The following is a 12,014-nucleotide window of genomic DNA, read 5'->3' on the forward strand; positions in this document are numbered from 1 at the left end:
CCTCTCAAATAGGGAGAACCAACTATCTCGTTTTCCTGGGACTCTGTTGGTTTTAGCACTAAAAAGTTCCACATCTGGGGAACTTCTCCATTCTGGGCAATCTAGGGCAGTCACTTACATTAATTTACTATGATAAAACATCTTTACATTTGTTATAGAAGTCACAATTATGGAAAAAGAAGGACTAAGTGTTATAGCAGAAAGAATAATGGCTAAATTTCACATCTGGGCCACGTAATTTGGAGATGGTGTGTCCTTAAACATATTGCTTATCTTCTCTGAGGCTTGATTTCTTCAGCTGCAAGAATGACAATAAAAATTCTTTGCATAGTTAGGAGGATTAAATGAAATAATCTGTATTAAAGTACCTGGTACCTGTGGGCACTCAGTAAAAAATGTCATTTTTACTTGATTTTGTTTGATTACCTGGCTCCTTGAAAATATTTTCTTTTCCTTGAAATAAATATAAAGTTAAGTGTAATAAAAAATTATTGTTGGCATCTAATATCTTTGATAAATGAACTAAAAGATGCAACAAATGTATTGTGTTAGAAAGAGGATATTTTGAAGGGCAAGAAGGATATTTCATAACAAGGAGTTATTTGGATTAGGTTTTATCTTAATCTTATTACCTTCTAACCTTGCCTTTTATATCCATTAAGTTTTCCCAGGCAAGTAGAGAACTCCTAGTGCTGAATCTTTTCAACTTTACTAAGTCATTTTTACACACTCTAACACATCTATAATATTTATAATATTCTCAGAAGCCACTTCCATTGCCTGTTAATTGCCCCACACATCAGTAAATGCAGAGATGATCTTTCAGAGGAGGCCTATACTGCTGACATGGAGCCAAGGTGACAAAGAGAATACACGTATTAAGACCACTGATTTTTTACCAGTAAGCTTGGAAAAGACATTTCCTTCAGGTGAGCTCAAAGGGCGTCCTATAGTGGGTGATCAGTTGTACATGTGACACACATAGAATGAGAACATAAGTGCTGTTTGCATCCTTCCCACCACATACACCACTCTATAGTCTCTAAGGCAGAGTCTTCCGGGCTGGGGACTAGGGTGCTTTCTTTCCACTTCTGTCTAGAGTGGGAAAACTTGCTGGTCAAGTTTCAACAAAAGCCCTATTCCTGGCACATCATTCTGTGTCCCGAAACATATTTTGTACATGAAGTACTTAATGCCATCTAAGAAGTTTCCTTCAGCCAGACTTAAATCAAAACAAGTAATTCCTGGATAGCTAATGAAGAAACATGCTGACAAAGTAGAATTAAAGCAATTGCTTTAATTATAAGGAAGTCAAAGAAACTTTGAAAGGCCAACATCAACGTGCTTGGAGACAGAATTGTCAAAATTCCAATGAAGATGAAACATAGATTAAGCCTTATAAAAAGGAAGAAGTTAGACAGTATCTTTTCCTGTGCAAAACTGTTGATACAGTGATGATAATTTTATTATTATTATTATTCTGATTTTTTTTGAGATAGAGTCTTGGTCTGTTGTCCAGGCTAGAATGCAGTGGTGCAATCATAGCCCACTATAACCTTAAACTCCTGGGCTCCAGCGATCCTCCCGCCTCAGCCTCCCAAGTGGCAGGACTATAGGTGCACACCACCATGCTGGCTAATTTTTTCTGTAGACATGAGGTCTCACTATGTTGCTCAGGCTGATCTCGAACTCCTGGCCTCAAGTGACCCTCCTGCCTTGGCCTCTTGAGTCGCTAGGATTTCTGAATGTGCTTGGCCTGGTGATGACATTTTATATGGAGTTGGATGCCTGACTTATGTTCTGGTGATTACCTGCAGTATTTTAGAAAAGTTTTGTGATCCTGGCTGATTAATGCAATTGAACCAACTCTGCCATAGAGGTGAAAAAAAGGAATATTTTTGATAATGATATATAACAATTTTAGGATTCTACTGACTTCAAAACCAGTGGGGTTTTTTTTTCTTTAAAAAAATATGTTCTCTGTGATAGCTTAAATTTCTGCCTACTTTAATATTTTTATAGAGGCAGAGCATGTCCAATCATAATTTTATAAAATGAGTCCTTGGATCCTATATCTGGGCTGGTCTTAAAACATCACTCTATGTACTTGGGCACCATTTCAATACCACGGAAAGTGCTCCACACTGATAAAGATTAATTCTAACACTGATGCTTTGTATATCACAAAAGCAATGATGCTGTGGGCCTTAAACAGATTCACATGCAGAAACCAAATTCCACTCCAGTATGTTTTAGCCACATCTACATTGTTTTTTAAAAATGACACTTTGGAAAGACTCTCAAATGGACTTACTTTCTTTTTCTTAAGTAGTTTTGCTTCTTTTCTAGCACTTCATTTAAAATCAAAACAACATTTTTTACAGGATTAATGAATACAATCTAGTGAAATCAATTCAAATTAGCTTAACATTTTAGGCTTAAATGTTCATCTTTATAGTTGACTATCGAATGCAAGATGATGGCCAAGATGAATGGCTGGGTTTCATGAAGGTAGAGTTTTTATAACTAAGGGTACTTGTTTCTGCTTAGCCTGTGTTTACACAGTGTGTGGAAAGCTGAGAAAGTATAATTACATTATGACTTTAGGCTGGCTGTGGTGGCTTATGCCTGTAACCTTGGCACTTTGGGAGGCCGAGGCCAGTGGAGCACTTGAGGTCAAGAGTTCAAGACCAGCCTGGCCAACGTGGTGAAACCCCATCTCCACTAAAAATACAAAAATTAGCTGGGCATGGTGGCAGGTGCCTGTAATCCCAGCTACTTGGGAGGCCGAGGCAGGGGAATCACTTGAACCTGGGAGGTGGAGGTTGCAGTGAGCTGAAATTATGCCACTGCACTCCAGTCTGGGCGACAGAGCAGGACTCTGTCTCAAAAAAAAAAAAAAATATATATATATATATATGTATGTATGCATATATATGTATATATATGTAATTATATATACATATATGACTTTAGAACAACTGGCCACATTGTATAAGACAAAAATATTATCTGGTCTGAAAAGATTATTCATATCAACATTACTACATGCATATAGCATAATATTGGCCCTTTCATATGACATCTATTGATCTGTTACGGAACCAGTGTTTCATAGAAGAGAATCTGGGAAACACTGAGGTTTTCAGATTTCTATTGAAGTGGGGACCGATGGTGTTGTATAGGTGGTATGGATGTGTGAGGCTGAGGTTGTCTCTCTTTTGTTCTATGTTGTATCTTCAGCTCCCAGCAACATGGGACAGAGAAGGAGGTCTGCCCTGGAGGCCAGGGGCCTTGTGTTCCAGTGTCTGCTTTGTCAGCTCTGTGACTTTGGGCAACTCACTTGGTTTGGATGCATCTTGGTGTTCACATATGTCAATCATAAAGGAGCTGAACAAGGTCCTTTTCAGTTATAAAGTTCTGTGGTGCAAGATACATCACATCGTTTCAGAGACTTCATGTGACCTTGTCTCATAAAAAGAAATGGTCCACTTTTGACTCTTTATCATCTAATTTCCTAGAAGAAAGGGCAATTCCAAGAACTATAGAAAAGTGGATACTTTCTATCCCATTTCTAATGTTAACAAAGAAGGTCATTTTTTTTTTCTGTTCCAAAAACCCTTCTGTAGCAAAAATTTTGGTACATTTTAAAGAACTCCAATGCTTTAAAAAGGGTCTTCTGGAAACCACCCTGGCTCAAGGCTCCCCCAGCAGATTCACAGCAATTTGATGAGTGAATCATGCAGCTTTACCTTGTAGGTTTATAAACTCTAATTGATACCAATAACCCCTCCTTGTAAAACAAATTAAAAACCGTGTGTGAGGAGACAGAACTTAACCCTCCCCACTAAAATTATGGAGCACTCCTAACTAGTCCTCAAACTTTATTTACTTGTGGGCCTATAAACCAACCTTCACCCAGTAGTTTGAAAGCTCAGTCTTTCTCTGGCTTGACAGAGAAAGGTTTGGGGTTGGGGAAATGTGTGGAAGGCCCTGTGACTCAGGAGTGAATTAACTCATTACCACCAACTCTACAAAGGACCAGGGCTTGGGCCAGGTAGCTGGTTCAGGAATGGATTGACCTCCAAAACATCTTCTTGGTAGGTCATGACTCTCAGTTTTAAACACTGTCTGTATGTTTCTGAATGGATGCAGAAAGGGCATGAAAGCTGTATTTTGCATCCTCATTCACTCAAGAAACATGCATTCAGCACCTCCTATGTGCCCCGTTTCAGGTGTGGGGGGAACAAACATGAACAGGACACAAACAGTGGGAAATCCAGGTTCCTAAGGTCCTTGTTTTCACCCAACTATGAACATTCCATTTCTTGTCTTGGCCTCACCCGCAGAGGTAAGGAACCTGGTGAACATCCGAAGACTCACCTGCTCCCTGATGTCTTCCCACAAGCACATCTGCTCCCACCATGCAGCCCATTCCCAGGATGCAGACGACGATGCCGATGAAATGCACAGCCTTGTACCGGATCAGCAGGAAGAACCAGGAGAGCAAAATCACGACTGGGATCACAAAACAGTCCAGGAGCTATTGAGAGGGATGAAGGTAAACAACAACAGGAGGTTCAGGAGGAAGCTTTCCATGTAAAAGGGAAAAGTAATTTAGTTCTGCAGAAAGGGTTCTGTCTTTCCCCTGAACCTGAGATTTTGTGTAGACCCAGACTTGATGTAGTTAAAACAGAATCTGAAATAAATGGAAATTAGCTTTATTTATTTACTTAATTGTAAACATCCCCCAAACTTTAAGGGAAAGGGGAGAAGGCAAACTGATAAGACAGGCTGTTGGTGAAGAGTCCCCTGCCTCCAGGTGCTGGGGCAACTCTGCCTCCTGTCTTCTTCAGAGCCAGGCCATGCTCCACGGGAACACCTTTGGTTTGGGGAGAGTATACCCGGTCTTTTTACACTGTCCCCCTATTTTACGAGAACATCTGGGAATAGGAGGTGAGGGTGCAGAGGTCTTATAATGTTTTATAAATTATTAGAAATTAGACAAAAGTTGAATTTAACTTCTCCTGGACAGCTGTCTTCCTGCTACCAGTAAAAATTGATCGGTTCTTGTCATTTCATTCTTAAAATAAAAAAGTGCTCTAAATATAAATGCAAATTTATGAGCCTCAAAAGTAGAAATACTTGAAAGAACTATTAGAAAAAAATTTTTAAAGAAAGTTGAATAGAGTATAGCAAAAAAATTTGATTTCATTTTTTTATATATTTTGTACAAATAGTGAGATTCCATCTGACATGTAAGTCCGAGGAGTTGATAGAGAATTTGCCCCAATTATGTAGAGAGATAATGTGGTGAAATAAGAAGACCCCTGTGCTAGGAGTCAGAAGACCTGAATTTGAGTACAAATCCTCATTTACAGCTGTGTGATCTTGGGCAAATCACAAGCTCAGGAGCTTCAAATTTCTGTTAGTAAAATGAAGATAACAACTTTCCCCAAAGATCAGTCTGAACCTCAGAGATACTACACATGAAAGTAATTCTTAAATCACGAGGCCCTCATTGCTGGTCTATAACCCTGCTTTCAAACACAGGCTTTGGGCTCCATGGAATTAATTCAGACTCTACCACACTGTGGTAAGACCTCTGGATACACTATCCAAGACAGGGTCTCTCTTAGACAAGGTGATGTCACACAGAAGTGCAAGTTCCTTGTACCACATGAGGAACTTGTGATTTGTCCAACTGCCCAGTATATCTCCTTGCTGGAATTCTAAACAAGTGGCCCCTACCACCCAGCTGCCAGTCAGTACAGGGCAGTGATCCTCAATACTCCTTCACTTTCATTGCCTATATCCTATTGATTACCAAATTCTGCCAATTTAATCTTCCAAACATCTCTCAAATCTACTCATGCCACCCTCTCCCACTTCTGCCACCTAGACTGAGCTAACATCCTCTGCTACATGGAACAAGCCTCTCCTTCCTGCCCCAGGGCCTTCACTTACGTACACCCCTCCTTCTGGAGTGCTCCACTGCTTGAACTTCCTCCTCCTTTTCCTTCAGGCCTGCACTTGTTAAGTTGCCTCCTCAGGAAAGCCTCTTAGATCCCCAAGCTAGGTCGAGTCCTGTTTGATGCTTTTGTTGAACCCTGTACTTCTCCTCTGTAGTTCCACTTGTAATAGTACTTAATGAGTACAGGATTATTGGCATCAGAACACTGCTGGGATTAGGAGGAGTATTCAATAAGAGATATTGAGCAAATATATACAAAGATTTTTAATGATCAGAAACATCAAAATAGAGTCTCCAAGATTCACTGAAGGCTGGAAAAGGTTTGTGTATTTGCAAAACATCCCTGAACATCAGAGTGGCTTCTTGGCACTGCAAATAGCATGCTGAATCCCCTCTATCCCCAAAGCTTTTTGTGACCTGGACAGATGCTCATGTTTCTCTGTGCACTGGTCTTCTCCTCTGCAAAATGAAACAAGCACTCAGAATAGTAAGCTATCCCCAGGGTTGCTGAGATGATAAGGTGAGGAAGGACCATGTGAATGCTAAGTAGCACTGTGATGGCTGGGGGCTGAGCCCAAAGGTCACAGCACTCTTGGAGGGGCTATAGGAAGGAGGTGGTGGCAGGTAGGATTTTACTACAGCACACAGTTGCTCACTGCAGTTAATTAGCAATGTAAGTTAATGATGTGGTAATATGCTCTAAGGTAGGTTTCGCAGCTAGCCTCAGATGCTATTTAAGTATATTAGGAAATTTCAGTTTGCCATTGAAAACTGTTCACTGGGCATAAAACAGTTGGTGTTTTGTGTTAAAAATTAAAAATGATTGAATCAAGTTGAAATATTTAGCTGCACACTACAGAATTAGGGTTTCATTATCTGGCTGGAAGCCCTTGGTCAGTGGAGCTGAAAGCCTCTATTCCTGAATTATTGAGGGCAAGCTAGGCCATCATCCAATCTTTGAGGAGGGCTGAAGTGAGCTTTTAAGTTCTCAGTGTCATTAGAAAACCCAAAGAACTTGATGAGTCCTGAGATCTATTCCCCTAATGGTTTGAGTTGGAAAATCCTTATTTGTAACTGTCAGGTGGTTCTGTGGGTAAGTGCAAACTTTTAGAAAGAAGAGAAGGGAAAGAAGAATATAATCATAATTTTTCTTAAAGAAGGATACAATAAAGCCAGGGTTTCTGGGGTATCTGAGGAGAGAAGCTTGGTGCTTATGATACAGTGGGGCCTCAGTAATTGGTGGCTGAATAAATCAATGAATGGTCAGACATGTGGTATCACTGACCGTCAGAAGGGACATTAGAGATAATCAAGGTTGCTACTGGCATTTAGGGTGGGACAATTCATTTTGCAAGATTGTCTCATGTTCTCTGCAGGGCAGTTAGCATTGCCGGGCCTTGACCATTAAACATTCTACACATTTGCAAAGGCCCCTGGAGGGCAGTCTCTCCCCAGTTTAGAATCACCAAGACCCCTTTATTTAACAGTTGAGGATTCCTAAGTCCCGAGAGGTGAAATGATGTGCTCAAGGTCACACAAATTGTTAGAATCAGCAGAAATTGTGTCATAATAATTTTTTGAACAATGTTTTAGTGAAGGTCAATGACAGGAATATTTAATTGCTACAGCTGAAAGTCTCACCATGGCATCTGTAACTATTGAGAGAAACTGTTTGGCAGCTGCTCTTACTAAACAGGCTATTCTTTTTTAGTGATTTTTGCCTTCAGCTTTCCCCTCGTGGTCATATAACATAAAACATGCTGACAAAATAATTTTCCAATGGTTTTCTCCTAGCTTAATTCCTTGGCTAAGTGGTTGTTAGAGTGGTAGAAAAGAGAAGCATTATAACTGAAACTGTTAAAAAAGAAAACAAACAAACAAACAAAAACTCCTCTTCTGATTGCCATTAATCTTTTCAGTAGATTTAACTTTCTTTGCATACATCTCTGAATCTAAAAAGAAATTATAAAATATCCATACAAAAAAATAAACAAATATTATTTTATAACCATCTTATGCTCTGAAAACTCTCCAAGGACATTAAAAATACTTTAATGGAAAAGTGAAGTGTTTATTACTCTTAGATTTACATAGCATCCTTTTTCCCCCCCCTAAGAATTTAAATGAATTTCATTCTCCTTATGCCTTGAATCCTCAGGCAACGTATGCCAGAGGTGTCTACGATTCTGTTTTCTAATTTTATAGAGATGGTTGAGCACAGTGGCTCACACCTGTAATCCCAGCACTTTGGGAGGCCAAGGCGGGAGGATCACTTGAGGTCAGGAGTTCGAGACCAGCCTGGCCAATATGGAGAAACCCTGTCTCTACTAAAAATACAAAAATTAGCCAGGCATGATGGTGCGTGCCTATAATTCAGGCTACTTGGGAGGCTGAGGCAGGAGAATTCCTTGAACCTGAGAGGCAGAGGTTGCAATAAGCTGAGATTGTGCCACTTAACTCCATCCTGGGCAACAGAGTGCAATTCTGTCTTCAAACCAAACCAAACCAAACAAAACAAACAAAAAGATAGAGACACGGAGGCACAGAGTACACAACGGCTTGGGGCAAAGTCTCTGAAGTCATGGTGATAGCAGGATTATTATTTGAAACTTGTAGGTGTTTTTAAACTTTATTAGATGGGGTCTCATTAAATTGCCCAGGCTCATCCCAATCTCCTGGGCTCAAGCAATCCTCCTGCCTCAGTCTCCCAAAGTGCTGGGATTACAGGCATGAGCCACTGCACCCAGCTTGAACCTTGTCATTTTAAATAACATTTACAGTTGGTTGCATTAAGTTTACACTTAGAGTTTGTAAAAACGATTATGTTATTTTTATGGTAGACAAAGTGAATCTTCACAACAGCCCTTTAAGGGAGTTATGACTGCATCTACTTTATAAATAAGGGAACTGACAGTCTAAGAGAAAAGCAAATTAGTATTAGAATTGGGGCTAAAACACTAGCATCTGGACTCCTAGAGTTCAAGTGCAGCTTCCAGAAGTTATTTAAATAAAAAAGGTTCATGTTGACATTACTTTTAAGATAACAGAAGAAAGTCAACATTAAGTAGCATTAAAATTTTAAAAATACGTATATGTACAGGAAGATTGAAGCATCATTTAATTTCCCCTCTCTCTCCCTACCTCCTTTTCTTTTCCACTCCAGCTGATCTGACCATCTTATCACTGCACCTTTCTCTGCAGCCTTTAATCACATTTGGTTATGCCCTCTCCTGCACACACGCATCCCATCCCTCCCTTCCTGCCAAAATCAACTCGAGCTTCTCTCTGGACTTCTATGGATGCCCCCTCCCTTTGCCAGCACTCCGCAGACCCCTTAACCTGGCTTTAGACACTCACACTTCTGAAAGTGTGCTCATCACGATGCACACAGCCCACTCAAACATGGTCATGAAGCTGCCTCAGTAGTGGACAGTCTCATGAAGATGGAACATTTTCTGAGTGTCTGTGAGATCTGCCTTCAGGCTGCAAACCCTCCTTACAGCTGGTGGGTCTCCCCAGTTGTATCCCGGTTTTACAGAATATTTTACAAGTCTTTGGTCCACAAGAGTTCACAATTCTATGTCTGGGATGCAGGAAGAGGCACAGGCTGTGGAGATATGGGATGGGGATTGGGGGGCTGTCTCCCCTTAACAACACTGCCAGTGGCTTTGGGCAACCACTGGCACACCCCAGCCCCAGAGGCGTGGGATAGAGGGAGCTAGGAAAAGCAGAGAGAGGAAGTCCTCTGGGTCATCAGTGCTTCTGCCTCACCCCTGCCAAGTGGGCGATCAGCTGCTACAGCCATCCTCCCTTCAACATCCAAGGGAACCTCACCCTCTTCTCTGTTTCCCTGGCTCTTTCCTGCAACGCCCCCTTGGAAGTCATGAGAGTTGAAGAATTAAAGGAAAGATAAAGCCAGAAAAAGTTTATTCTTCATTCAGCTGACATTTATTGAGCATTTACCGAAGCCCAAAGCCCCTAGCCCCTGTGTGCCTTCCTATCAATTTGTACATTATCTTTTTTATTGCCAATTTATATCAAATATAAACTTTTATAATTGTTTTAAATTTGTCATGTGATTACTGATGAAGCAAAACTTTTTCTTTCTATTGAATTATTAGTATTATTACTGATATATAAAATATCTTTATATATTATTAAGACTATTAGACTTTTATCATATTTGCTGAAAATATTTTTATAGCTTTAAAAAATTATGGGTTTAAATATTTATTTATAAGCTCATTTAAAAAAAAAAACTTCTTCTCTCTCCCCAAATCAGCAAAGTAGTCATCTATGGTAAGTGATCTATGTGTTCTTTTAGCTACTTATTCCTTTTTTAACATTTAAAATTGTAATTCATCTGGAATATTTTGTTGCATGAAATTAAATTAATAGCTAATTCAGTTTCTTATTACAGTCCACTTTCTCACTGCATTTGTTGAATAATCAGTCCCTTTCTTGTTGCTCTGCAATATTTTCTCTATAGTATATTTTATATATATTAAAATCCATTTTCGGGCCATGTTATATACCATACTACCAACAGTATCATGTTGCTTTAATTGCTGTAGCTTTACAAATGCATTTTTAATGTCTTCTAAGGCAAATTGGTTTTCGTTACTCATTGTTCAAAAAATTATCTTAGCTATTCTCATCTGTTTTTCCTTGCAGATGAAATTTACTGCCATATTTTTTAGTCTTCAACATCCCTCCCCCTCTTAAAAAATCCCCAGGGATTTCAAAGAGCTTTTACATCCATTATGTCATTGTCAAATGTTAAATGAAGGCTTTGGGGGAAAATCTATATCTTTCTCCAAACTCTTACGGAGTTTCAAATGAAATTTTGAATTTGGATATTTGTGTTTATTGCTGGATAATATCAGTTGGGTATAAATTACCCTTTTCAAAAAGAGCACAGTGATATTGATGTCAGATAAAAAAGATAGAGGGAATTTGTTAGAAAAATGAGATAGTCATATAGCACTTAAATGTTATACTTTAGCCTACTGTTAACTTTTCTTAGTTGATTACGCAAAATTCCATCAAATAATCTAAAGTAATAACAAAATTCATTGTACTTTCAAAAGAATGAGTAGCTTTGCCCAGAAGTGCAGGAAAAAGCCAGTAAGTTACTTCTTTCCATAAAAGCAGGAAGTGCTTTCTTCTAAAAGATCGAATTTGTAACTTCAGTTTTACCTGTTCAAAGAATTACTTTAACTCATGAAAAAAATAATCAGAGTGTAATAAAGTTAGTACATTACGGTATTTTATGTTTTCTGACTTATATGCTCTGCAACATGGATGAAAATGACAAGGAAATCTAGGTAACTAAGATGGGAAAACTGCTCTGCAAATTAAGAACAGTGATTTCAGGAAATCTCCATAGCATTCCCATTTTCACAAACCTAACAACTTGACAATGCTTGTTCTTCATCTTCAACTTACGGCTTTTAACTACCTTCAGAAAAGCTGAGTATGGTATTATGTTTCCATTCTAGTAAAATGTCTATTTAGAGACTGTCTTTTGTGTCTAAAATACTACCTGTTCTGTTTTTTTCTTTAATGTTGGATGCTGTGGTTCCAATCACTTAGTTTTCCTCTCTTCTTGGATTTAACTGGCAGAAAATAATAGCTTGATTCATTTGAAACTGCCATATTTGTAGGTCAACTTGGTTGTATTCTACATGGTTCACCTCAAAGACCCCAAGAACCAAATGGAGATCAAACAGCTGTATTAATTTTAAACCAGCTGTATTAATTTTAAATTGGAGAAGGCAGTGTTGCCTCCAGTCTCCCACTCCAATTTAACTTAGCCTAAACTTTCTTAGCCAGATATCCTAGGGGAAATGGTCTTCAGGTCTTAGACTCTGTATTTCAGGGGTCTTTCCAGCAAGGGACATAGAGCAGGCAGAAATGAAGCACTGCAGATTTTTTTCCCTCAAAACTTTCAGTTTTCTTTTAAAGCATCACATCTCCACCTAAGTGGTAAAGTCCGCAACTGGATATTAAATTTAGCTATTTCCTCTTTGGGGTGGAG

General features: G+C 39.1%; 1 protein-coding gene across 2 annotated transcripts in view; it reads right to left on the bottom strand.

The window, feature by feature from the left end:
- The window catches only part of SLC35F1 (solute carrier family 35 member F1), a 398,228-nt gene that overhangs the window by 42,570 nt on the left and 343,644 nt on the right, over positions 1-12,014 (bottom strand). For both annotated transcript variants that reach the window (XM_003898255.5, XM_017958371.3), the window contains exon 4: positions 4,384-4,543. In XM_003898255.5, the coding sequence (XP_003898304.1) occupies positions 4,384-4,543 (160 nt within the window). The remainder of the gene's footprint in view (positions 1-4,383; positions 4,544-12,014) is intronic.

The sequence above is a fragment of the Papio anubis genome, chromosome 6 (genome assembly GCF_008728515.1).
Source record: "Papio anubis isolate 15944 chromosome 6, Panubis1.0, whole genome shotgun sequence".
Lineage (NCBI taxonomy): Eukaryota > Metazoa > Chordata > Mammalia > Primates > Cercopithecidae > Papio > Papio anubis.